This window comes from Ursus maritimus, unplaced genomic scaffold (genome assembly GCF_017311325.1).
Source record: "Ursus maritimus isolate PB19 unplaced genomic scaffold, ASM1731132v1 scaffold_12, whole genome shotgun sequence".
NCBI lineage: Eukaryota > Metazoa > Chordata > Mammalia > Carnivora > Ursidae > Ursus > Ursus maritimus.
In genome coordinates this window covers 60,534,424-60,561,957 of record NW_024423564.1, presented here as the reverse complement: position 1 = coordinate 60,561,957, position 27,534 = coordinate 60,534,424, and the positions used below count along the sequence as shown (strand labels likewise).

Here is a 27,534-nt window from a genome sequence, read left to right as displayed (position 1 = left end):
CAAGAGGATTAGTCTGTGGAAAGGATCTGATGAGGAAAAAAATAACATATTTGTTAAAAAAGGTGAGGGGGTGGGAACCACGTGACGGGACCACAATGACAAGCCAGCACAGAGGGAGGCTTCGGGATGGTTCTCTCAAAAGCATGGGGATGTCCGGCAAGCCCTCACATCTTGGGTCTTGTGGGGGTAAAGGGAATGGACTTGTAACAGAACTGACTGGTGAACACTGCCCACCTCAGAAATTCTGGGGCTGGGGGCGGGGGCTGGGTCTGAACATGGAAGGGGAAAGAATCCTTAAAGGCCTGGCCGGTGACTGTCCCCATGGCCCAGCACGTGCAGACACTTGCCCCCCACCCCGCCCCATGCCTGGGTTGTCCCCCAACCCCTGGATCAGGTTGCCTGATTCAGGGGTCAGCCTATGGGGCCCTCAACATACATGGTACTGGAGAAGCAGAAAGAAAACTCTTGGGGGCGGGGAGCGGGGGGGGTCAGCAATTCTGATCGAGGGAAGAGTCCCTCCTCAGCTCAGTACAACCCCCAAGGCAGAGTGCAGTGGGTCACAAGAGTGCCAGGATTGGGAACCTCTTGTCACTGCTACCCCTGACTCCCCACTTCCAATGCTATTTTCTTTGCAGAAGAAATACCTTGCTTCCCTTCTCCACTTGGGCTCCTACACATCTTCCAAACCCAGCTCGAAGAGCACCTCCTCTGTGAAGCCTTCTCTGAACACCCCTTGGGGTTAACTGCTCACTCCCATAATGCCTTGTAATCCCGACCCCTGCCACAGCCCGTACCACACCGGGCTATGACCATGACCACACGTGTCTCCCACTGGGCTCTGAGTACCTGCTGAAGGTGGGGACTGCACCTAAACGGTCTCCATGCATGTGTGACCCCACACACACTGGGCGCTGAATCAATGAAGGAGTGAATGAGTAAATGAAGAGAGTAAAATTAGCCTGGTTGTAGCTTAAACTCTGCCACTGTAGAATCTGAAAGAAGTAAGGTTGGTATTTTTTTTTTTTAAGATTTTATTTATTTATTTGACAGAGAGAGAGAGACAGCCAGCAAGAGAGGGAACATAAGCAGGGGAAGTGGGAGAGGAAGAAGCAGGCTCCCAGCGGAGCCCGATGTGGGGCTCGATCCCAGGACCCTGGGATCACACCCTGAGCCAAAGGCAGACGCTTAACGATGGAGCCACCCAGGCGCCCCAGTTGGTGGGTATTTGATGGCAAAGAACAGCTGAGCACATAACGCACTTTATAGTCTCTGGCTTGTCCTTTGAACACGCCATGAAGCTAGTATTACTCCCATTTTAGAGAAAAGGAGACTGAGGATCTGAGGGGAGAAAGATCTGCCCAAAGTCAATAAGCCAATGACTCAGCTGGGGTTTAAACCTGGAACTGCAAGCCTCTGGGTCTACACTCTGCCCACCACACACCTGGTAAAAGGCTGGTGGGGACAGGAAAAGGGCAGGAGGCTGAAGAGCCCCGAGCTGACAAGCTCAGAGCAACATCACACTGGTGGTGGCTTCCTCAGCCAAGGACCGGCTCCTGAACCTTAAAGCCGTGGGCCCACCTCCTCTGCCTGGTCACCCTGACAGCTGCTTGGCGTCTACAAGAATCCACAGTGTGTAGACAGTATCAGCAACGGCACCAGGCTGACTGGCAGAGAGCAGGCCTGGAGTCCCACAGGCAGAGTGGGGCGGCCACAGAGGGATCACGCGTCAGCCCCGGGACGGGCAGAAGCTGCGCCCTCTCTAGCCACAGTGGCACCGGCTGGCAGGCAGAGCCACAGACTTGAGGTCACAGCACAGGACAGCTAGCCCCGGCTTGGGCGTACATGTGTGACAAATGCCCCACCATGGTCCCCACTGGAAGAGATGCCGCGGCGCAGAAGCGGAGTGAAGGCCCCTCACACAGCTGTGCACCATGGAGCCGTGGCCCAAGGCCCACGGCCCGGCTCTGGCTCCGCAGCCTCGGCCCGCCGCCAAGCTGCCTGGCCGATAGGGTGAGGACAGGGAGCCCCCAGCCTTACAGGCCCGCGGGGATCAAATGCAACGACGGCTTTGAAGTGCTCTGTCAGCTCTCAGAGGTGTGTTCTGATTTGGGATGTTAGCAGCAGAACGAACACCAAAGCCCTTAATGCCGCCTTAAGCATCACAGAACTTCGGGTCTTAAAGGGTCCTTCCTAAGCCCCACGTGCAGCTGCTAAATCCCTCCACAAATCTCAGCCTCACTTCCGCCGCCGCCGGACAGAAAGCCTGCCACCTCCCCAGGCAGTCCCCTCTCCCTGCCCTGTACAGAGACCCCTTCCAGGGGCGACGGCCACACCCTGCTGCCTCTCCAGCCCAGGGCAGGGCAAGCAGAAGGACGGCCTGGGGGCAGGTGGAGCTGGGGACATGGGGCGATAGGAGAGGCTGAGCCAGGTGCTCGTTCCTGGAACATGCCCGCCCGTGCAGTGTGCCCCCCGCCCCCAGGAGGCTCTGGGGTGCCAGCTGCTGTTCCTACCTCTATCTCACCTTCCAGAGCCTCCCAAACAGCCAGCACAGCTGCTTCCTGAGGGGGAGGCTGCCCACCACGCCCTCCCTGCTGGAGCACAGACCCCAGAGGGCCACTTATACCTCCCTGATTCAAAGATGACAGGCTAGAGGGCCAGGGGGGGGGGGGGGGGGGGCACAGATTTGCCCAAGGGCACGGGGTAAGTCAGGGGTGAAAGTAGGGATGAATGTCAGCTTCCGGGAAAAGTTCTCAAAGCAGAAACAGCAGCCTTTCCATAGGGGGCTTGGAAGCACGGTTTCAGAGACAGAAATGGTTCCCTTCCAGGGCGCCTGGTTGGCTCAGTCGTTAAGCGTCTGCCTTTGGCTCAGGGCGTGATCCTGGCGTTCTGGGATCCAGCCCCATGTCAGGCTCCTCTGCTGGGAGCCTGCTTCTTCCTCTCCCACTCCCCCTGCTTGTCTCTCTCTCACTGGCTGTCTCTCTCTCACTGGCTGTCTCTGTGTCAAATAAATAAAAAAAAAAAAAAAAGAAATGGTTCTCTTCCCTCCACGTCTGCCTGCCCACAGCACCCGACTGCAAGGTGACCACCAGCCAGATGCTTCCCCTTCCTCTGCCATCTGCACAGCTCTGCAGGGACAGGGGCAGCTAGATACATGGGAGGGACCCTCCATGCAGTGTGGGGCTGGCCACATCCATGGCGGTGGTCCCTGTCTTCCCACGCTCTCACCCTCGTCCCTACTTGGGCACCCGAGACCCTGGGCAGAAGGATCCGGTCTGCTGCCAGGAACAATTAAGGACCCCCCTGTTGGGGACCATGGATGAGGCATCAGGCTGAGTCTCCTGGACAGGAAAGCGCTGGGCAGCTGGAAGGCTGCTCTCACTCCCTGCAGCTCCCAGTCCGAGGGGCTCTTCCTTGGTGCTGCCCACAGTCCACCTAGCACTATCTTCACCTTAAGGTAGGGGAAGAATGTTCCAGTCTTTAGGACACATTGTCCTTGCAGTTTCCTGGGCAGCAGGGTCCTGTCCTCCAGCCCCCTCTCATCATGTGGGGCCTGGGGGCCTCTATGGACCATCCCATTCCCCCCCCCCCCAGGAAAGTGCTTTGAGCGGCCCGCTTTCTCCCCACCCAGCCCCCAGCTGCTCTGGCCAGGTTTATAATCCTTCCATCTCTTGCTGGGGCCGTTGCTCAGAAGCCACAGGTAGGAGCCAAGAAAGAGCTGGGCTGTCCTGGACCAACAGGGAGGTGCAGTTTTCTTCTGGGTGGCACAGGACTGTCCCTAGAGATCAAAGGTTATCCTTCACGTGGACTTTCTCAAACACAGACAAGCTAGGATGGCGATCTGATGCTGGCCTGCATGGACTCCATCCCAGCCTGAACACCAGAAACCCTAGTCATTGGCACTCAGGGGGGCCATGAGCATAGCACCTCTGAGGGGGCCTTGAGTTCTGTCCATGGGGGCCTGGCCAGAAGCCCTTGCAGTTCTAGCCTCATTCCAACGGGAGTCACTTCTGGAAAATGTAGCCAAAACATTCCCATTGGATACCCACATAATTCTTCAAAGAAAGACTATAATTAAGAGGATATATTACACCTCCTTTGTGGCTCTGGCCATTTCACCAAACCAGAGTAAAATCTGTCTGAGACACTCAGGGAAAAGGGCAGGGCGATGCCTGGTCTGCTGAGTCCTTTTTGACATTTAGGCTAAAATGCAACACAGGCTCAGATAGTGTAAATGTCACTCCATCCGGCTTTGAAATCTATAAAGTAGCCCCAAGACTACACTGTACCCACTCTGTTCAGAAAGTTCTGGAATCGTCACTGGCTATTAGCAATCTTACTCCCCACTTGGAATAACAGGCTGATGGCTTCCCACCTTTGTGTCCGGTCTCAGTATGGCACTCTGCATACAGTGGCACCTATAAAGGCTGCTTGAAGGGGCTGGCCTCCTTTTGTAAGGGCCCTGGCTGTGGCAGAGACAGGACTCCTCCCTCTGCCCCCCAGCCCATGTTCTAGGGAGGAAGTGCGGTCCATGAAACACCCTGCAGGCATCCCATGCTGCTTCTACCAGACCTACAATGGACCCTGTGAGGTGATCACCTGGCTGCCCATTTTGCAGATGAGGGACTAGAGGCCCAACCGGGCAGGAGGTGGGGTGGTCCTGCCCTCAGCCTTGGGGTCTAAAACTTCTAGGCTCTGCAGTACCTGCTCCCTGGCTGACTCCAAAACCTGTTCCACACCAGACCAGGCCCTTCTGCCCCCCCCCCCCCCCCCCCCGCCCCCCTCCCCCCCCCCCCCCCCCCCGTGAGGGACTGGGGCAGACATTCTGGGTTGCTCTAAGGGAGGTCTGGCCCTGCCCTCTACCCAGACAGGTACAGGAGGCATGGGCAAAGCACTTAGGGTTTCCCTATTAATACAATGAAGTCAAACAAAGAACAAAGGAGATGTTTCCAGAGCCTGAGGTTGGTAGAGGTGGGATGCATCAACCAGGCTCATCCTTGAGCTAGTTTCTCCCTCCCCTCTGGGTCACCCCTCTCAGGGTCTACAGGAGAACTGTGTCCTTACACACCGCTGGGTGAAGCCAGGAGAGCCACACTGGACCCAAGAGGCCTTGTTTGGTAAGACCTCCGCCTTTAGCACCCTCCCCTCTTTAAAGCATGCCACAAGAGTGTGCCAGACTGCTGGTCAGGGGCTCTGACATGAGCAGATGCCTGCTAAGCCGGGAGGAAGTCCTCAACTTACAGAATACTCTGCTCTCGGTCAGTCGGCTGACACCTATTCCGGCTTCCAGAACCTCAGGATTACTACAGGCTTAACAAACTGCTAATGGCCTTGGCCAGAAAAAAATAAAAAAACAAAAACACACACCACTCAAAGCACATGAAGCCCAGGCAATGAGAGTCCGAAACACTGATTTTCAGCTCCCAAGTTGGAAAACATACATTGCTTACTGAGAGTACCCCATGCCAGGCGTCACACCGAGCACTTGAGCCTTGCCCTTTGAGCACTCCTGTACGGCAGATGCTGGCCTCTTGCCCATTTTACAGATGCAGCTGCTAAGCATCCAGGAACCCAGAGGGCCAGGCGGGGGGCCTTCCCACTCCATCCTCTTGTGTCCCCAAGATCCCCCAGGACGTTGTGGAAGTCCAAGGTCACTGCTTATCCACCCCAAGAGCATCTCTGAAGTGCAGCTGAGGGACCTACAGGTTCCTGACTCAGGAGAGGCAACACTCTGCTTTAGACCCCGCGGCCCCTCCCACGAGGTCCTCAGCGGAGCCACCCGGCACAGATCAGCTCAAGACAGCCACATGGCAGGAAGGGGCCACTCTGGTGGCTTAAAAGAGACTGGTGAAAACACAAGCTTTGGGGGATTTGAGGAAAGAAAACAAACAAACAGACAAGAAAACCAGAGCTGCAACTGGTGTGGGCTTGCTTCATTTTAGGATTATGGGGCCAAGAGAAGACGAGGACCTCTCTAAAAGCTCTCGGCAGCACCGACGTTGCAGCCAGCCCCGAGAAGAAGGCAGTGGGCTGGGGGTGCTGTAAATACAACTCCAGACGGAGCGGAGGACTCTGGGTGTGGGCAGACACCTCTCCCTGCCAGAGCCGGCACGTGTCTGTGAGCCTGTGAGCCGGAGCGCTCCTCCTCCCCCAGGGAACCGGAAACCTGGGGAGGGGCCCCGAGAATGCAAACATCTGCACACTGAATGGGGGGGGGGGTGGACCCGGACGACAAGCAGGCTTCTAGGCAGGGCAGAAAAGGGAAGGAACACCCTAAAGCAAAACCCTCCCGATTTCACTGAATGAAACTTCCTGCTCCTTATTTAGACTTCCAGCTTCTTTTAGATAGTCAGGTCAGCAAACTCTCTGCCACAGCTACTATAGGAAACAGCCACATTCAAATACCCAGGAGACTGGGAAGCAACCGTGAGAAGGTTCAAGAACAGGAACGGCCTGTCAGACCCCTGCCTGATGGTCCTGTGGGAGCCTGGACCTGTCGGCCATGGAGCTGGGTCACAAGGAGTGACCACTGTGCTGTAACTGTAAAGAGGGAGACAGGGCACCTGACATCATATCTCCCAGAGACTTCTGAGGAGTCCTTTTTGACAATGGAACCTCTCTTGGTCAGAAGAAATCTGAGCTTGGAGGCTGGGAATGAAACCGGCAGGGGCTCTGGGTTGAAGGGGGTCTTAGGGGCCCTGGCCAGCCTGGCCTCCTCTCAGTTGGGGTGGCATTGCTGAGAACCATGGATAGAGATACGCTCCTCCTCCCCTCACATCAAACAGGGGAACCAAGGCCTACTAGGGCCCACCGAGGTCAAGGAGAGACAAATGGTAAGTCAGCTGAAGGCAGAGCTAGGACTGCCTCTCATTTGTCCCGCCATTGGGTCACGACAAACTAGGACCCTGAGCCAGTTCAAGTTCACCTACCCAGGGTAGAAGATTTTGGGATTCCCGGACACTACTGCTCGGGCACGAGACCCTCGACCTTCCAAAGTCCTCAAATCCCTCCCACAGGAGGGTCTGCCAACCAGAAGGCTCCTGGCTGTCCCGTTTCCCCAGCTTCCCAGAAGGCCCCTTAACCTGGCCCAACCTGTCTACCGAGGGCGGCTGCTCCTGGCTGTGTGGGGGACCAGCCTGGCCATGGGCAGAGGGGGCAGCTGGGGACTCAGCCATGTCCTCTCCCCTCACCCCTGTGAGCTGAGTGATGGTGGAACGACTGACAGACTGTGGAAGGAGGAGAGTAGGCGGGTGCACACAGATGGCCAGGGAGATGGACAGACAGACAAGTGGTTACCTGTGGGCCGGGCCCCATGGGCCCCATGCCTCGGGGAGGGTTCATTCTCTGCATTGATCCTCCCATGTTGGGGTGACCTGCACAAAAGAGTAGGTGAGCTAGGTGGTGGGGGCAGACAGGACAGACTCCCCACACCGCAGGTGGCCCCGCCCAGCCCTCTACCTTGTTGTCGGGTGGGATCCATGGAATTGGGCAGCAGTGGCTGGGTCCCAGGAACTCCTCCTGGAGGCTGAAAGAGACGTGAGAGCCGCACTGAGTGGCTGGGGGACGGAGGGAGATGCGCCTGCCTGCCCCGGCCCTCCGCTACCCTTCTGGGGCCACTCACGGCCTCCCTGACCTGCCGACTGGGGCTGGGGGCAAGACCCAGGAGCGGCAGGCAGCGGGAGCTGGCGTCAGCAGAACATACAACATGGGTGGGACAGGAACCATCACACACCCTGCTGTCTCCGTGAATCTGTGCTCCGGGCAGAGCTCCGCCTCACCCTGGCAGCGCCGCCCGCCATACACCCCTCAGCGGCAGCCTGCCCCCTGCCCCGCGCTCACCTCCCAAACCCCGGCCACCAGGTTTAAGCCAAACCCTGTCCTTCCTTCACCCCATGGAGATGTAACTCAGCCTAACCCCTCCCCTAAAGTGTGGGGACCAGGAGACCCACCAGCTAAAAATCCTATCACTCACTACACACATGGGGATCTTTTTACACAGGAGCAGGGGAGGAGGCGGCCTTCAAGGTTTGGATGGGGAAACTGAGGTCCAGAAGCCCAACGGCCCCCCAGTCACCTACTGGTAGAGCCAGGATGAGCACTCAGGGCTCCCAACTCCCTGTCTTCGTCCTCCGCATGAAAATGCCCCCTTTGGGCCGCAGAGGTGAAGCAGAGGCCTCCCAGAGAGGGAGGAGGAGGCTGAGTGAGAACTGCTCCCCAAAGCCGGGTGCAGGTGGCAGATGCTGGTGTGATTATTAAGAAGGTGAGGACAGGGTGCCACGGGTTTCCTGAGTGAATACTTGGCACACTCGCTGGGAAAACCTATTACAAGTGATTTACTTGGGCCTGAAGTGATTTTAGTGGCAATTGGGAAGAAAAGACAAGAAAAAAAAAAAAAAAAAGCAGCAGAACTAGAAGGAAAAGTGTGCTTCCAGAACCTTGTGCTTCAGGACTAAACACAGGCCATTGCCTTTGAGACGAAAAGCAGACCACCTTTTCCCATCTGCAGATGCCAGTGCCTCTCGGTGGCCAGGCTCTGGGACAGGGACCGCTGCCCCCTCTACCCCCAGCCCTGACCGTGGCTGAGGGGATGGCCCAGTGGTGAACTCCAAACGGTGCGTGGAACAAGGTGGTGGTATGCAGAGAGACTAGTTCTCTCTGCTGTCCCAAGCTTCAGAACGGGCTGTGTGTCCAGTGCGTGGGGGTGCTTGTGGGGGGCCACACAAACCTGGGAGCACCTGCTGTTTCCAGTGCCCGGGGGTGCTCACAGTCTCTCTCTAGCCTCTGGTCTTAGCTCTTCTGACCTTTCACTTTCTCCCAGTCCTGCGTGCTCTCCCCAAGTTCCCCAGCTCTGAGTCACTTGACAGGTTTGTGTCTGCCCACTTGGGAGGCTGGGATATTTCTAGACCCCGATTACAGGACCCTGAGAGGACAAAGGCAGGCCTGTCTCTGAGGCTCTCTGATTTGGGGATCCCAGGATGTCCAGGTGGACAGGGGACCGTCCAGGTCATAAAACATCCCCAGCTATAACCCTGATGGAGCAGCTGTGGGGGTTGGGCAATCACTTCCTCTCCAGGTAGCCCAGTGAGGACACCAACAGTTCTCGAAGGAAGCTCCTCCTTGGGCTCCCCTTAGCCTGCTGTGTCAGGACCCAGGAGCAGAGCAGGGCTGCCTGGAGGCTCAGAGGGAGTCTGGGCATCACTTCCGTCCACCCCTCACTGGGGTGACCCTGAGCTGGGGACAGGGTGATCTCGGCCCCCTGTACAAGAGAAGGCAGATGTGCCATGACCAAGATAACGGGTCTCAGAGAAGGGTGAAGCCTTCAAATGTAAGAAAGCAGCAGAAGAATGCTCATCTATGGCACTGTAAGCACATGCTGTGTGCACTCTCGGAGTCTGCTAGGGAAAGCGATGCTCTGGGGCTGTCCCACGGGCTCCCGGAAGTAGGCCAGCGCCTCTCTGACAGCACCGTGGGGCAGGCGCAGGAAGCGTCTGCCCAGGGAACAGCCAAACCCCAGCAGTGTCTGCATGGTCACTCGGCCACTGGGCTGACGGGGGCTCCTCTGGGACGTGTACAGGACAGCTGCCTGACAAACCCGGATCCCAGTCTTCCTCCACTCAGCCCCGCTGAACCCCACTGTTCACTACCACCCACCTACTTTCACTTGAAAAACAGCAATGCTTTCTCTATATAGAGCCTCAAACCTGTCACCAGGGAGGCAGGTGGGAGGATGGCCTTGTAAGGTTCACGGGACAGGTCAACAGTCCTTAGCTTCTTGTCCCTCCCTAAGTGCCCTTCTCACTGCCTTAACACAGGAGGTCCCATGAACCTGAGCAAGCCCTGCGGCCTCTGCCTCCCCCACCTGCCACAGGGGAGGGCTGAGCTCACTGGGGCAGCAGAGGCTTCCACTCAACCCGTAGCCCCAACAGAGGCACTCTCCACGAACCCCCCAGGTGCAACACCCCTGAGAGGGGCACATCCCTCCCTGGAAGGCAAACATTTCTTGTGTCCACAGGAAATCGGTAGAGATTTCCAATGGGGTCGGTGCGGGGGGGGCGGGGGGGGGAAGTTGGCGGGAAGGTTACAAGTGGTTTGTAACGCGAGGTGCAGATGACGGATTCATTCTCCATTTGCTCTCTTGAGCACTTGCTCATGCTTAATTGATAAATAGGAACATACATGTTTCCTCTCATGTCCCTTAATTGCTGGAGGAAAGGACACAATGACGATAAGGGAGCATCTGTTCTCTCCATGGGGCGGAGGCCAGTTCGGGACAAAGAGAGACCCTGGGTATGCCGGGGGAAAAGGCGCTGCTGGGGCCCACGCACGTGACGGCAGAGGAGGCCAGGCCCCCTTGGTGAATGGGGCAGCACGCTTACAACTCTGAAAGCTAACCGCACTGGGTGAGGGGCAGAGGAAACAGCACTGGGCTGGGAGCTATAGACCAACTTGATCTGGCTTACTGCAGGACTCCGGGACGTCACTTCTTCACTCTGACCTCTGTTTCCTCCTCTGTGACATACCCAAGGGTCCCTCCTTGTTCAAAAAGTTGGGTGTCTAATTCTTGTCTAAATCTCTCCTCCATGTCAGAGAAAGAGGAAACAGAAGACTTCTGGAGGGAAAAAAAATAACTGGAAACCTGAAAGGCAATTTAACACTAAAATTTGGAGGCCCATGACTATGAGCGTCTCTCCTTAGCCCTACAGCTCTGCACTTAGAGGCCTTTCTTGCAGAAACCCGAGAACAGAAACAATAAGGCCACTCGAGCTGGTAACTGAACTCCTAAGTTCCAAAGGCAGTAGGGGCTGGTGATGTGGTCACATCTCTTGAAGGGCTTTTGCAAGCAAGGTTACTCTAAGAATTATATATAAAAATATTCTGGCATGAAAAGAAATCTCCCTAACGTTTCTTTCCAAGTTTCTTTTAAATCTGTCAATCCTCAACACATATTTTATCTTTACTTCTCCAGCTTCCTTCCCGCCCCTGGATGGGCTGAACTAGGGAGGGTGGCATGGGGGCCAATTTCTCCAGACCACCTAAGAATTGCCAACCCTAATGGGCCAGCATAAGGCACACAACCCCAGGCTGAGCAGCCCTCCCCGTAAGCAGACCACTTTTCTAATTACACGAACAAATCCTTTCTTGTTTTGAGTTAGGTCTGGGAAACAGGCAGACATTGCTTAAAAACTCACAAATGTCCTGCTCCGCTGCAGCCAGGCTCCTGATCTAAGCGTTCCTACGGGCCATTTCTCCCCTTAATAGCAGGATTATATTTACCAGCCTTGGCAATTCTCAAAAGCTTCCAGGAAAAAATGCACGTTGTCAATTAACTTCATTAAGGAGGAAGACCCTTTTCCAAGAAGGGGCTGGAAGGGAGGGGCAGGGGCATTACCACCTTCTCTAGAATAGCCGAAACCCTGCATTCCCATCCTGATGGTTCTGCTGCTGCCCTCTGAGCTCCAGAACTCAGGTTTTACTGCCCAAAGGCCCCCAGGGGAGGCAGACACAATGCTGGGAGCGGGGCTGTACCGTGGACACGGAGTGGACAAAGGGCCCTCCCTGGGGCCCACCCGTAAGCTACCTCCCACATTCAAACCTGTCCCTCCACCTCCAAATCCTTTCCCCAAATGCTGATTTGAGTCAAAGGCCAGCGGGGGTCAAGGGTGGCTGGGTGAGGGGTGAGAGAACATGAAAAGGTACAGTACCTGGTTTCCCATTCTGATCGGGGGCCTGGGGCCGCCTGCGTAGCGCGGTGACATAAAAGGCTGCAATTACAGGGAGTTAGTTCAACGACAGCCTGCACTACTGCACAGGGACAAACACGAATGCGCTCCACGCCACCAAGTCCAGTTTTTGTTACAACTAGTGATCTTTTCAACTCTCTTTCTCCCGGTGGCCTCTTCCCTCTGGGCACAACTTCCTCTGGGCAGAGGCAATGACAGATGTGCCTCGCATGGGCGACTCCTGACTCCGCATGTGCCCACGTACGTCTACTCTGGGCGGCAGGAGCGCGCGGCTGGGACAGGGCACGGGACGCGGGAGAGCAGTTACAGCGGTGCGGGGCCGAGGAAGACAGCTCTGCTCTCGGGAAGGGCAAATGAAGAATCAGAAAGGGACTCACACACACAATGGTCAGCATGTGCGGACAAAGCTGGGCACGCACACGCACGCACACACACAGAAACCACTGACGAAAGGGGCGGGGAAGGGGAGCGAGGATTTGGGGGGGACACAATGAGAACGGTAAGGGGCCAGCGGGCTCCCTAACTTGTGCAGGGCGATGGGCAGGAAAGCTTTCTCAGCAGCAAGAGTGCACACAGAAAAAGGCCAGGAATGCAGCTTCGGTTACGAACAAATGGTTAACCAAACTCAAAAACCAAACCAAAAGTGAGAGAGGAGAAAACAAAAACGCAAAGGCCGCTGACAAGGTCACAGAAATATATTTGCTTTTCTTTTGGTTTCATATCCAAGCTGGGTGTGACGTCCAAGGAATGAAGACTATCTTGGGGGGGGGGGGGTTTTTTTTATTTTTATTTTTTTTAAATTTCATTTGTCCAGAAAGACTCAAAAGCAATGGCTAGAGCACATTTTGATTTTTGTTTTTCCTCTGCTGGCTCTGTCCTCCTCGGGCCCCGCGCCCCCCGGCGGGCGGGCGAGCCACAGTGCTTTTACCTGACTGTGGGGTCCCATCATGCTGCTGGGATTGTGAGGTGGAGGCTGTGCGTGCGGCGAGGGCTGTGACCCCGGAGGACCCTGTGAGGCCAGACAGTAGAGGCAGGTTATAGATCACAGCACATGGAGAAGCGCAGAAGCTTAAAAGAACAAAAATTCAACCAAAACGAAGGGCAGGCGGCGGGCGTGCGGGCGGCGGGCTCTGGTTGGCGGGGAGGTGCGCGCGGCTGCTTGGGTCGCAGGCTCGATGGTGGGCGCGGAGAGCGGGAGGGAGAGAAGCCAATGAACACACTCACGGGGTGGTTTACAGGGACGGAAAACAAAACCCAGCTCCTTTGTCAAAGTACGCGGGAGCAGGGGCCCAGGCACCACGTACAGCTGGAGCGGAGTTTGCCATGTTAAATACGCTGGTTGTGACGGGCTCGGAGAGCGCAGCGACGCACAGCGGGTGCACCCACTCTGCAAAGCGTGCAAGCGCCGCTTCTGGGCATGGGGAGAGCCCTGCAAGGCCCTGGTTTGGGGGAGCTTCCAGTCTGGAGGGGGACAGAGACAGGATGCGGGCTCCTGGGCCAGTCGACTGAGGGGAGGGGGCCTGATGGGTGTACGAGAATAGCCAGGAGGAGTCAGGCTGGGCCAGAGATCGAACAAACAAGGAAACAAAAGGATGGACGGTTACCAAGCACCCATTCAGTGAACTCTGTTAATTCACCATCACTTGAAAATGGCCCCATTAAGTGGGGTTTCTCATTCTTCTTTTTACCAATGAGGAAACTGGATCTCAAGGGACGTGAGGACTTGGCCACAGCCACACAACTGGTAGATGGCAGAGCCTGGATGAGACACCTGATGGACCCGAGGCTCACCGGGACTCCTGCAGCCCAGAGCTCAAGCGGGCATGTGCAGAGGAGCAGGGGTACGGGGCTGGGCTGGAGGCCCCTGACTGCTGGGTGGGCGGGTGGTGGGTGGGTGGAGGGGCTGGGCTTTCCACTCCAGCCAGCAGTGAGTCAGCCACCTGTGGTTCTGAGCCGACCCCAGAAGCCCTGGACTACGCTGACCTTGACTCCCCCAAGAAGAGATGGGCAGGTGAATTCACTTAAACCACAGGGTTGGTCAAACTGTGGGTTGCAACCCATTAGTGAATGCTGAAATCAATTTAGTGGGTTGCAACCATTGTTTCCTAAAAACCTGGAACAGAATAAAAAAACAGAATAGAAACTATCAAACAGCTGTGTGTGTATGAAGGCAAATCTTTTTCACTAACTTCTTCCCACATTTATACACAGGTGTGTGTGTGTCTATTGGTTCACAGTGTCAAATGTATTTCCTACCACAGGTCAATCAAAAAGTACAAAAGGCCCTTCTTGAAAGCTCCTTCCTGCCTACTCGGGCTGTTCGGAGCTGGACACTGGGCGAGTGACGAGGAGCACGCCCTAATTCACTCTTCTCCACCCTCAATCATGCCATTACTCTCGGAAGCCGCTTTTGAGAAAAACCCAAAACCTACACGGGGGATGGGGGAAGTTACATTAAAGGGAAGAGGAAGAGAGAGTCTTTGAGACTTAGGTAGGATTTTCTCCGCCAGCCTTCTCTCTCAGAGCCAGGCTGCCCGGCCTCCCACCCGCTCAGAAGACACGGTCCGGAGCTGGGGTGGGGTGGAGGGGCTGGTACCGGGCGGTGGGCCGGGAGACACGGAGAAGAGGTGTGCAGAAAAAGACGGCAGGGGGCCATCCAGGAAGCTGTGGGCACCACTGAAGACAGGCCTGGAGTTTCTTGGCCAAGCAAGGGGCTGCTCACTTCCGGAGAGCTCTGCGGAGCAGATGTTCCCCTACCTGCCACGCTACTAATTTCAACAAGTGTGTGTCTTTCTAGCGGCTGCCAGCAACGGCATGGTTTGTTACCATGAGCAATTTTCTTAATTAACAGACATTAATTAGCCATTTAGCAATTTTGCAAGCATTTGTTTAGCGGCTTTCCTAAACATGAATACCACTGTGATAATGGCGCTGATTAGAGGGTCCCCTAATTAACAGTACAGGGAAGGAAAATTGAAATCACATAAATTAAAAAGGGAGGGGAAGCTAATGAAGGCGGGACATATTTGCACCTGCAAGTCTTTTGTACCATGAAACTTGGGTGCAATGTAAACAAAATAAGATAATTCAAAGCCAACCCCCAAAAAAAGAAAAATAAAAAGAATGGAAGAAGAGGGTTCGAGGGTGAGGTCCAGTTGCCAAGAGGGGGCAAAAGGCCTTCTGTTGGTTCCCAGCTCTTGGCAAGAAGGGAGCACCTCCTCCCTCCAACCCTCGTGGCCCTCACTGGTAAGATCCGGTGCTTCCTCAGGGAGAGCGGTGCTGTCTCTAGGCAGGTCCCCCACACCTGTGGCCCCATGAGCCAGCAGAAGCAAGTAGTGGCTGACTCGACAGCTCACTGTAGAAAATGTATGGAAAGCACCCCAGAGTGTCTGCCACCCACAGGGGGCCTCAATCAGTGGCAGTCCCTACTAAGGGCCAATGATCAAAACCGGGTCTGGAGGGCCATTCCAAGCTGTCTCCTGGCCCTGGATTATGGCTGCTTGGGCCCCACAACGTTCAGGGCAGGCTGTTACGTGGGCCTCACCTCTCTACCTCCCTGCTGGACTCTGGTAACTGGTCCCTGAATGAGCAGATGTGGCACAAGTTCGCCTCGAAACAGCCGCCTAAACACAAACGGCCAGTAAGTATTAAGGGCCAGGAGCCCGCAGCTGGTCAGTGAGGCCCCCGGCCAGCCCAGCAACTTCTCTGGCTGGGTAGAGGTGGGGAGTGGGCTGTTAGGTCTGGGGAGGGAGCAGCCTTCTCAGAAGTCTCCCTCCATGACTTGGAACCGGGCTTTGGAACACCGAAGACAAGAGAACCCTGGCCTAGGCTAGCCAGTTACCCAGAGACAAATCCCCACCATGATCTCAGGACCTGCACGGATGACGCTCTGCACGCGTGTCCCCAGGGCACGGAGCTCCTCTCCCACCCCAGGGTAGGTGTTGACCAGGCTCTGCTCGGGTACTTCCCAGCATGGCCCCCAGCACTACTGGGAGCTCTGTGAGCCAGAAAGATTTTCTTCCATTAAGTCAGAAGCCTATCAATTCCTGGTGGTCACCCACGTCCAGCCGAAGCTCTATCCTCCATGTCTCTGCTACCTCCACCCAGCCCGGAGCGGTCTGCCACTCGATCTGTGTCTGGACTCAGTCCCCAAGACGGTGTGCAACAGCACAGGGAGGGGCCTTGCATGCTTGGCTCATTCTCAGGAACAGAAAACAGGGCACCGCGTTGGAAATGTTTGCTTCTGTTAAGATGATAGACCTGCTCCCATCTCTACAAGGAGGGATAGAATTTGCTGCCCTATGGTTTAGTGAGCCAATTAGAGGAGTTTCTCTCGTACCCTGCCTTCTCAACAAGAGACCAACACGTAGGTGTAGAGAAAACAGACTTTATGGTCTTTTCAACTTGTTACCCACTTGGTCAAAAGGCCACACAGGAGGCAGACCAAAAAGGATCTTGTCTGAGGATTTTGACCTTCGTTGGGATGCTTGGCTTTTCTCTTTCCCAAACTATGAACAGATCTGGCAGGCAGGGGGAAGAGGATCCAGATAGAAGGTGGGAGGAGGAGGGAGTCATAACACTGATGGTACTGACGAGTTTTCCCACACAGGACAGCTCCCCATGGGGCCTGCCTGCCTTCTACTTGCTGAAAGCTTTACATGAACTGAAAGTAGGTGTGTCTGGAAGCCTGTTTGGCCAAAAAGAGCCTATGAGTCCAGCTCTACTTAGACCTCGGCGGCTTCCTGTCTCGGGAGCTGCCGAATCCCCCCTCCCAGCACGCCACAGAGCAGGTGGTTATCGGCAGACATCTGAAGTGCACAGAGTACTGGGCTGGACTAGAGTTGCGGGTCCCACTGGTGCTTGGGGAGAGCTACACCTGCCCGCAGACACCCGTTTCTTGGGTGGCCCTGACAGATCATCACTTCTTCCAGTGTCCTTCATTTATGGGGGAGAAAAGAGAGGCCCAGGACAGAGGCGTGACCTGTCCAAGACCACAGAGAACTCCTTGGTGGCTGAGCCATATCTACCAACCCCAGCCCAGGGATCTCTTCATGATAATCATGTTTCCGTCCACTGTAGGTGAAGAAACAAGGTTTGGGAAGAACCGGGTTCAAATCCCGACTCTGCCTCCGACTGCACTTCCCTCCTCAGAGAAATGGGGATAACGAGGGAGCCGCGCGTCACCGGCGTTAGCTCACGTAACCCTGAACTCCTGGCTGGAAAGGCTATCAGTCGCTCCACTTCACAGCTCAAGAGGGTGAAGCCATTTGCAAAGCTACTAAGCGGTGGAACCAGCCTCAGAGTCCGATTCTAGAGCTCCAGGGGGTCTGAGCTGGCTCACTACCCTACCAAGCCCACAAGTGGTGCCTCTGTGTCACACGTGGAGCACGAGGAGCAGAGAAGAACGAATGCAAGAGGCTGAAGGATGTGGGGGTGCAACCAGTCCCTCACCCACATACATATTCTGGATGCTGACCTTGGGGGTCTGGCCAGCCCCACATCCTGGGGGTGGGTCACACAGATGCATCAGACTCGTCAGGCTAGCTGGGGAGAAGGATGATGACACGGGGACAAATGAACTCATGTCGGTTTAAAATGCCATGGGGTCCAAGAGAAGGTGACAGATAAACTGAGGCCCAGAGTGGCCATAGAAGGTAGGCCAACAGGGAGCTGGGATGAGAACTGAGATCCCTTGACTGGTCAGAAGTCCTTCCACTGCAGTGCACTGCCCCCCCCTCCATGGGGTGATGGCAAGGAGGCCTGCACCTGGGGAGAGACCCCAATCAGGAAACCCCGAAACCGAATCTGGGAAAAGGAAGCAACAAATGTGCCCACTTTCTGCCTGGGCCTTCATTCTGCCCCAGACCCTATTAATGGACTTGCCACTCTGTCTCAGGCGGTCCCAAGATCTCTGATCAGAGATACACGACTCCCGCACTTCCTTTTTATTTTTTCCTGCAATCCCAGTGTTGGGTAGTGTTACGTCTAGAGAGCCACTTAAGCAGCACCCGGGGAGGCTCTGCAAACGCCGGACACTGAGAGTTAGTGAGAGAGCCTTCGCTGTCATGGACATGGTGGGGAGCAGAACACCCCACGGCACAAGAGATCCACAGTCTCTGCAGAAAGACATTTCAGAGTGTCAGCAGGAGCCACCTAGGCCTCCGGGTCACAGCTGGGACAAGTCCCTGCACTTCACCCAAAGCCACCCTCGAGAGGGAGCTGGGCTTACAGCACGATGGGGAAAGCTGCAGGTTACACAGACCTGGCATCCGCTCCCAGCTCCTCCAGGGCACACTGTGAGTCCAGTTTCCTCATAAGGAGAAAGGGACATTGCAGTGGGGTGGTGCAGGTGACAGCACTAGGCATGCGGAAGGTCCCCAGTCTTCCATGGTCATGCGCCCCATTCTCCGGTGGCCACTCGCTGCCCATTTACGGGGAAAGCAGAAACCAGGTCTGCTCTGCCAGGACCCCTCCTCAGCCTGTTGAAAGCCCACACACCCTCATTCATGAAGCCTGCTCTGCCCAGTCATGGTGCACCCCAAAACACGGGGCATCCTCTTCAGACATTGCATCTCATCAGTAGACACCGTGTAGACTGCTCGAGGGCACGGGCACTGCTTTCCACCCCATGTGCACATCCTGGGCAGAGCCCGAACAGGGCAGCGAGGCTTGACCAACACACGGACCCCACAGCGGCAGTCAGCCGGCCCCTGGACGGACATATCTAACACCTGAGTTTAAGGAACCAGGAAGAACAGTACCAACAGGATGACCAAGTTGGTCCTCTGAACTAAAGACTCTACGGAAAAGAGGATAGCTCTTTAAAATTAGAGTCAAATTAAAAGGAAAAAAAAAGGGAGTGATTTTTTTTTTAAAAGGAGAAAAGTTATTAATAAAACTACGTGTTAAGTTTAATATTTCCAAAACTCACCACTCCTTCACCCAGCGCCACCTTATGTTTCCCAAAGCTGCCTTTCCCTGACTAGAAATCATGGACTCTCAAGGAAACAAAGCTGAGACTTAACTCCAGGCTTTCTGGGTGCAGAGGCAAGCCCAGTAGCGAACGCACACGAGGACGTGCTGTGGCCAGGGGCAAGCGTCAGGCTCTGGAGCCCAGGGCACTGGGGCTGCAGTCCTGCCTTGTCTCCCTGAGCCGTGGGCCGCTCATCTACAAGGGGGAGGAGGTCAGGTGACACGGAGTTCAGCTTCCTCACAGGGAAGCCAGGAGAGCACTCTGCAAGCTGTGGAATATGCTACGTGCTTACCCCTTCTGTCTTCACAGAAGGCCTCTGAGGAAGGCACCTGGAAGTTTCAGGTGGCTCAGAGACCCAACACTCCACACATCCCCGTCCCTCCTCACTCACGGGGCCCCTGGCCCCTGGTCTGGCAAGGCTGGGCGGGGGTTATCGACTGGCCGTGGAGACAGACGACATGCATTACTAGGGGTCTGTGTCATCTGCCTGTTGGGCGTGTCACTTTAATTGAGTGAATATAAAATTACATTAATTATACACATGGTAAAAAGCATGCGGCAGACAATCCAATTTGCTCCTTGGACACAGATGCTGACGGAAAATGCTGTAAGCCCATTCTGGGGAGAGGGGGCCAAGGTGTGTCGAGTGCCACTGACCCCCCCCCCCCGACATCCGTCAACGCAGTCCGTCTCGCTCCTGGAGCGTGAACTTGACCCCTGGCTGGGTAAGGGAGGGAGAGCTTTAGCCGCCCCTCCCCTTTAACATGCACCTCATCAGAGGCAAAGTCCTTTCTTTCTTTTAACCCATGGGAACAAAGTTGGCAACGGCTGGCATAGTTGCTTTCCTCTCCTGCCTCTGTCTGTCCCCTCCAGGGAAGAGGCTTCTGTGTGTGTGTCTGTATGTGGGAGATACAGGCCAGAGCTGGAGCTGAGATTACCAACTCGAGGGCAAAGGGAGCCTGAGACATCTGTATACCCGCCCAATGTGAGACTGGGACACACACAGCAGGTCCACACCCAATGGCATGACCCCCCCCCCCCCCCAGAGAGCTCCCCGTCAGGGGCTGCCGGCTGCCTAGGAGATGAGCCCACAGCAATCATGACCCTCATGGGTACCAGACGAGGATGGGATTTGCCAGAGAGAGGTGAAGTGGTGGCGGCCCCTCTTCCTGGGATGGTGGGGAAGTCGCCAGTTAAGCGGGAGCAGGACAGTACACGACGTCTCCCCCTTGGGGTCACCTCTGCATACCATCAGCAAGCTACACAGCCACCAAGGTCCACTCTGTGCAAAGATCAGCAGAAGACCCATTGATTTCTGTCTGAGCAAAGGCCCCAGCTGACCTCTCCTTCTCCCCGCACCTCTCTGAGGAGCCAGGACAGGGCTGGGCAGACGGCAAGGGCAAGAGGTCCACATACTTGTGAATCTGGTGCCAAGACACAGGAGGTGCTCAGCGAATGTTCTCAGGAGGCATGAGGCACGCTTGCCCCACAGAGACAGAGACGCAGAATCAGCAGGCAATGGTTTTCAAAACAAAGGGAGGAAACGCGGCAAATGAAAGTAGTGGCAGCGCCCAAGACCTAATGCAGAGTTCCGGCACACACCGCCCCTGCCTCCTCCCCCAGCCGTCCGCAGACACAGGAAGACTGCGCCCCACCTCACTGGTCCCAGGGCCGAGCTCGCCGGCCTGCACCATGCCGCACACCCAGAATGGAGGCTGTGGTCAGCTGCGCTGAGGACCCAAGAACGCGACCACTGTGCTGAGCTACAGGAGGGGTCGGCAAACTATGGCTCACAACCAAACAGGGCCTACTGCCTGTTTTTGTAAATAAAGTTTTATCGGAACACAGCCATGCACATTTGTCCCCTGTTCAGAGTGGTTGTCATGCTTCAATGGCAGCACTGTGACAGAGAGAGCCTAAAATATTTACTATCTGGTCCTTCACAGAAAATGTTTGCTGACCCTTGGGATAGGTAACGGTTTCCAAGGTTTAAGAGCGGAAAAAAACTGGGGTCTTTTAAAATCCTCACGGTAAGATAAAACAGTACTATTTCTACTTTCTGATTTTTAACCTCAAATCTCTCTTGACTAGACAAATGAAGCAAAAATTAACCCCAGTGACAATAAGAAAACTGAAGTCCAATGACATTGAAGTATCGAAGCCATGATTTCTCCCACTGAGGATGAACAGAATGAGCGCTGGCCCAGGGGTCAGCCAACCCGACCTCTGGTTCTCCCACCACGATGCCATGTGGCCAGTCTTGAAGGCCTGGTTTTCTTGACCACTGGTCTTGCACAAAATGACCTTTTATCATTACAACAGCCAGCATTCACATCCAGCTGGCTGGCCCCAGAGTATCTCCTTGCGAATATCATCTCTCCAGTCTCCTTCTCACCAGAGTGCTGGGGAAAGAGCTCATCCCTTGAATGCCAGCAAAGAACATTCTGGGGGCTCGATTCCAGCCCTTGGTTCTTTCAGCAGGTTCACACTGTGTGACCCTCTCCTTTGCAGTGAATTTCTCTAGGCTCACCTCTGGAGAGGGCTCTACTTTGAATGGCTATGGTTGAGATGGGGTGACTGTGCCTCCCGCTGCTAAGCCTTTGGGGCCCCCCTGCTAGAGATCCTTCATATGTGCTTGTGTCCATATAACCAGGCACCCTTTTCAGGGACATGGGAAAAAGCATGTGCAGGACCCAGTCCACCTGGCACTGCATCCAGCCACTGGGTCCCAGCACCCTGGGCGGAGGCCATGCTCAGGGCCGGAGACACAAACAAGTGGTAAAAGAGTCCCAGGCTGGTTGGAGAGACCCAGGTTTAACTACTCCCACAGCAGCACCCCAACAGAGGCACGGAACCAGGTGCCCTAGGGAGCAAGAGGGCAGCAATGACATAATGATCACATTTGGGCAGGACGACCTGCAGGGAGGAACAGGTGTCCTCTGGCAAAGAAGAATCAGATGTGGCTTCTGGGCTGAGGGACTGGCACCTATGCCTTCAAGGCAGTGTGGCCACGGTGCTGGAGGGCCGTACGCACAAGGTGGAGACTCTGGGGCTGGGACCTCCAGGCTGAGAAGCGGGGTCATTAACTTTTAGGAGCTCGTGCTTTTACGCGGCAATCAGATCTAGGTCTTGGATTCGAATTACACATCCGTTCCTTTCCTCTCCCAAGATGCTTCTGTGGTGTCTCTCAAGTTAGAAATGAAGACCTGTGGCCACTGGAAAACTGAGCTCATAGCTGTCTAAGGTGCTAACTACACACGGACTATGTGTCTGCTCCCCCACTAAGCCATACTCTGGCCCCGAACAGCTCTCCTTCTTTAATGCTAGTGAAGGAGCCGGGGCCCAGGGGAAGGTTTCCAATACCCAGTCCTAGCCATGTGGGCTTCTAGCCAGAATCCAGAGAGCAAACCTCTCTCTCCCTGACATATACTCACTGCAGTAGAGACCAACTCTGCAGGTAAGCAGGAGAGGCAAAGACTGACCCAGGATTCAGAGCCATGCCAATCCCCAGGAACACATAACCTTGCCAAGACAACCAAATCCCATGCCCCTCCTGACTAAAAGATGGCCTTTTGCTCCGAAAATGGCTAATATTGCAAAGCTGCATCCTGCTCCTGCCCGCCAGCCTCCACACCGCCCCTCACCAGCACTCAGGCTCCGCAGTTAATCACAACGGCACGGGGAAGGCGAGGTGCATATTAAAAAGCCACGGCCTCATCCTCCCAGAGAATGCCTGTTCTACTTTAAGCTCTCCAGACAGATGTGTACATATAGCCTTCACACCGCTACCCCTTTGCACCACGAAAGACAATCCACAAGGTAAAGATCTCATCATATCCAACTAGGAAGGGAAGACACAGGGCTCTGGAAGCCACACATCCAGAATGCCAAATTCATCCCCTACTGGCCACTGAGCATTAGAGGGCTGAGCTGGGAACAGGAAAGTCGGCCACGGTTTTCCCTTTGGTTTGCAGCTCCTGGATGACTGGGTGGTCTCATGCCTCCTCCTCCCCAAAGGGAGCAGTTTGGGGAATGGCCCAAGATCTCATCTTCCCTCCTCAGCTAAGGAGAAGCAACAGGATGGGGCAAGGGAAAGAACCAGGATCCTGGGAAGAAATGGGTTTAGGAAGCCTGCCTGAAGTCACCTGGGCAATGGGTTATGCAACCTGGAGCACCTCAACAGAAGCACAAGGGGCAGCTGAGTGTGTGTGTGTGTGTGTGTGTGTGTGTGTGTGTGCGCGCGTGTTTGTGGGGGGGGGCTGCTGGAAGAGCCCCAGATTCATGGCCAGGAGCACCATCTGCAGTTGGCGCACTCCCGCCATACTTACTCACCTGCCTGTAAAACGGGATGCCCACCTCCTCCCAGAGAGCTGGAGGACTGAGGTATTGAGAGTCAAGTACTTAGTCCAGTGCTGGGACCTGACCCTCACCAAAGAGAGGCCGCTGAGAACAAAAAGCTGCGGCTCAGACCTTCCCGACCTCAGGGAATCCTTCGAGGGCCCCCTCTTTCTTTGACTAAGCTTTCCTATGACCCCAATTCCAAGGTGCTGCCTCCTGGCCTGCCAACATTCTTGGGCTGACGCTGAGTGCACATGAGCAAACTGCGGGAGTCGTCTGGCCCTTGAAGTGGTCGCTTTTTGCTTCTGCCCCAAAAGCCTTTGATGCCCCAGGCGACAGGAGCTGGGTCTCTCCTGCTTACCACCGCACCTCCCATGCCCAACTCCTAATGCTGTTGCATGTCACAGACGGGCAGATGAAGGCCCAGAAAGGAAAAGCTGCTGCCCCAGAATGGGCTGCACGTCTCCAAACTCTTAGAGCCTTCCCACAACTGCAGAATAAGTTTCTTGGGACCAGATACTATAATTACTCTGAGCAAGAGGCGCTTCATCAGATCCCCTGTGTGGGCGTATGTTTTTTGGGGCAAGGATAGGGCAAGACTTTGTCCAAGTCTTCTTGAATAAAACTGACCCGAGACTGAAGAGGCTTCCAGAAGGGGAGGGGAGAATTCTGTAGTCCACAGAAGAGGCCACACAGACGTGCTGGAGGTACAGAGGCTGGGTCTAAGAGCGACAGCTCTGGCCCCTGTCCTGGGGATCAAGAGCTGGTCCAGTAACGGCGAGAAGGTAGCAGCGGTTAGATCACAAAGAACAGTGAGTGTCTCACCAAGAACCTGGACTTTATTTCTTTAACGCAAGGACATCATGGATAGGAAGAACAGTCGATGGAGGGAAATTAGCTGGCCTGCTGTTAGCCCAGGCTGGGGTCAACCCCGTGGACTGTGAGCACCTGCAGACAGGTTCTGTCTGGCGTCCCGACCCTGGGACGACAGCAGGGCCCGGCAGAAACCTGTCACTCGAACATGTACTGAAGGAACAGATGACTGAACGCCAGCCGCTGGGAAGGAGGGCTTGTGCGGATTTCTGAACTGCCTTTCATTCCAACCACACTGGCAAACTCAGAGCTGGTGAAGCAGGTAGAAGCTGGTCCTGTTTTACAGTTGGGGAGCTGACCCTCAAATGATACCCAACTGAGGTCGGCTAGTAACAGAACTTGGGATTCCAGGCAAAGACTCAGCCCCCTGGGCGGGAGAGCTGACACTAACTCACAATAAGGAGTTCATATCAATGAGCCTGGCAGGAACAGAATCAGAAGCTCCTGGACATACAACCTGCTTCCCTGCCTCTACCTCCCCTGTAAACTCCCACCGGGTGGACCAGGGAACAGGAGTGAAGCCAGGTAAGGCAGGACTGAGATAACACACTAAAGGGACCAAGCAGGGCCTGGTGCTTAGCAGGTGCCAAACACATCTCTAACTGAAGGGGTAAGTACCAAAAAGCCAGTCTGTCTCTAAAATACCTAGAACCTTTCCCACAAATCGCTGCCACCAAGGCTGTACTGAGCCCCTAAGAAGATGCCCTTCTTGGAAATGAACACTCACAGTGGCCCGTGCCCTTGGATGAGCTGCAAGACCTAGCTCCCCCTGACCCCCAACTCTAGAAGAAACAGCCCCAGGACACACCGACATGTGTCCACAACACAAAAACCCGAGTGTTCAGCCACCCCAGGCACCAGGGAGGGCTTTGTGGGCCTCATTTCACGGTGTCCTCACAAGTGCCCGAGAGTTTGGGGCTATCTTCACCCCCAAATGTCAGGTGAAGCAATGAAGTTCAGATAGGTTAACTGACTTTCTCAAGGTAACCCACATGCCAGCCCAGGCTGCGTGGCCTCAGGGTCTCCGGGAAGGATGGAAGGCCTTCAGGGAGGGGGAGAGGGGATGGAGGATGCGTCTCCAGGGGCCCAGATGCTTGGCTTCTGACTGCTCGTCAACACGGATCCTGAAGCCAATGGGTCATGTTTCCGTGGCAGTCATAAACCATCACTGAACACGACTGTATGTTTCTATGCAGAGTCAATCCTTACCAGAGCTCTGTAAAGGAGGCACTGTGATTTGTTGAATGAATGCTGCTCAGCACAACTGAGGACACCAGTGCCCACAGAGGTTGGGTAACCTCCCCAGAACACAGGGTCAGGAAGTGGCAGCGGGTTGGGGGGGAAGGTCTTGTTCCAAAGCCCGCCGTCACAGCTACCACACCTTACGTTGCCCTCTTGGGAGGTGTCCATAGGAGGCCTCTCCCAGGGCTCACACCCTGCTAATCCCCATCCCTGCACTGCATACAGAGCTGCTGTGCTGTCCCTCGGCCAGGGAGCCCCTGGGGTAGCCCAGCACCCAGCCTGGAGCAGACACTTCTGAAAAGCTGTGCCCCCCTGGCCATACTCTACCAAGTGTAACCCCCCACCCCATTTTGGTATTAGCAAGAGACAGTGGCTTGCTGGACGATAAGTGGGTCTGGCCCAGGGGCTTCATTTACATCCCGAGGCCTTCATCTGGGGGAGGGAGCTGGTCCGAGGAAGGTCTGCTGAGGAGTTCATTTAGGCAGAAATAGGACATGAGCCCAAAACCCACACTGTGGCTCTGCTGCTCTACCCCAGCTCTGAGAACAGCACCTCACAATTAGCACTCGGCGAGATGTGAGAAAGCCCTCTGACCCCGGTCCAGCCCCCTGGCCCAGCCCAGACTCCCCAAAGGGCAGTTTCCTTTCAGCGTGGTGTGATCTTATTCAGGGGGGTCTATCCTGAGCCACAGAACGCCAAGGCATGTTATTATAGGATTCCACTGGAATTCTCTTCCTCCAACCTCTTCTGCTACAAGGGTTGAGGAATTTGACCTTTTTTTTTTAAAGGAAAAAAACCTCAGCATGATTTGCACAGAAGGTGGAAGCAGGAACACAGGAGGGTCTATCTCTCAGCCAACTATGAAGAAACAAAACAAAAACACAGGGGCTCCTCCACCCTCACGAAAAGCAGGAGGATCCTGGCGGGGGCAGCAGGGGGAGGGCGGGGACGACGCAGCCGTGGTGCTGGGACGGGGGACAAGACGGCAAAGCAGCTCCCAGACACAGGGGAAAATCTCATTCTAAGAGAAACCCAAAGTAAAAACCCAGGACTAAAGGGGAAAAGGATAAATCAGCCCAAGCTTTTAACACACGAGAGGTGAAGGGGCTGCTGACACCAATCATTGAGGATGGGATCCATGCAAGTCAGAGATCCGAGTCCGCTTACAGCTCAGGAGGAGAGAGGGGACGAGTCCGCTTACAGTTCAGGAGGAAAGAGGGGATGCACTGGGGTCTCCAGGGGCTTAAGGAGCAGCGCTAAGAACTAGTCTGAGCCTCCCAGGTCCCAGGGTCCTCCCGAACAACGCTCCCCTTCGTCTGCCCGGCAAAGAGAGCAGAGACCCTCAGCGGGGAGGCAGAGGCGCCCAGCAGCTGGGCTCCCTGGTGTGGGGCCCGCTCCGCGTTAGGGGGCGGTCGAGGCCCGCGGAGCGGCCGGTTGCTTTGTTACCGAGCAAATCTCCCAGGCACTGACTGCTGATGCATAGCTAACAGGGCGGCAGACATTGATTTATGTTCAACTTTCCATTTCATCAGCGAGAGTTACGGTGCGACATGCAGAGTTCACGTTTTTCGGAGGGGCGGAGAGGCGGCTCGAGTGTGCAGACACAAACATGCCCGCACGCGTGCACACAGGCACACGCGCCAGTCAAGGCTGCAACTTTGTTTTCCCTTTCAGAAGGGAGGGCGAGGGGGGCCGGCAAGCCTGGCACGTCAGGAGTAACCTTTTGTCCGCGGTTGCTAGGAGCCCCGGCACGGTCATCTGCCCGTTGGGCAGACGTTAGGCACCAGGCTGGCTGCCGGGCGGGGCGGGAGCACAGCCTGACCTTTGTGGAGGTGGTGTTGGCAAGAAGAAAAGGCTTTTTTTCCCCCTTCTCTCCTGCCCTGGCCTTTCCACACAGGCTGGGCAATTGTCGGGGGCGGGGGAGGGAGGGGGAGCTGTGTGTGGGTCCACACTGGGGAGAGGGGACAGCCCAGGCGACAGAGTTTCCCAGCAGCCAGGGGTTTCTACAGCCCTCCAAAGCACCTAAGGCCCAGAGAGGGGAGGATGGCTCTCCAAGGACACACAGCAGTTTGGCAACAGGGCTGAACTCAAACCAGGACGTCCAACATCCAGGGCAGGGGTCTTCAGGCTTACAGCCTGCTACTGGCTTGTTCACACTAGCCAGGGGAGGGGCTGCTGTGGGGCTGTGGATGCCACGTTGGCTTGGAACAGGTGGGGCTGGGGTGAGAGCAGCCCAGGGCCCAGCAGTTGGGGTGCCCCGCCTCCTGCCTAATCCTCCTCAGCGGGGGTGACCCTGCCTTCTGTCAGTCTGGAGGCAGACACCAGGGTGAGGGGCAGGGAGGAGGGGGTGCTTCTGTCCCCTGAAGGAGC

The 27,534-nt window shown here is 55.5% G+C and overlaps 1 protein-coding gene across 4 annotated transcripts in view; it reads right to left on the bottom strand.

Annotated features, from left to right (window-relative positions):
- SSBP3 (single stranded DNA binding protein 3) overlaps nt 1-27,534 on the bottom strand; it is a 161,135-nt gene that overhangs the window by 14,156 nt on the left and 119,445 nt on the right. For 2 of the 4 annotated variants that reach the window (XM_040627266.1, XM_040627269.1), the window contains 4 exons: nt 12,667-12,747; nt 11,700-11,759; nt 7,456-7,522; nt 7,294-7,370 (listed from right to left, as the gene is read on the bottom strand). In XM_040627266.1, coding sequence (XP_040483200.1) covers nt 7,294-7,370; nt 7,456-7,522; nt 11,700-11,759; nt 12,667-12,747 — 285 coding nt within the window. The remainder of the gene's footprint in view (nt 1-7,293; nt 7,371-7,455; nt 7,523-11,699; nt 11,760-12,666; nt 12,748-27,534) is intronic. The other 2 variants (XM_040627267.1, XM_040627268.1) reach the window with 2 other exon arrangements.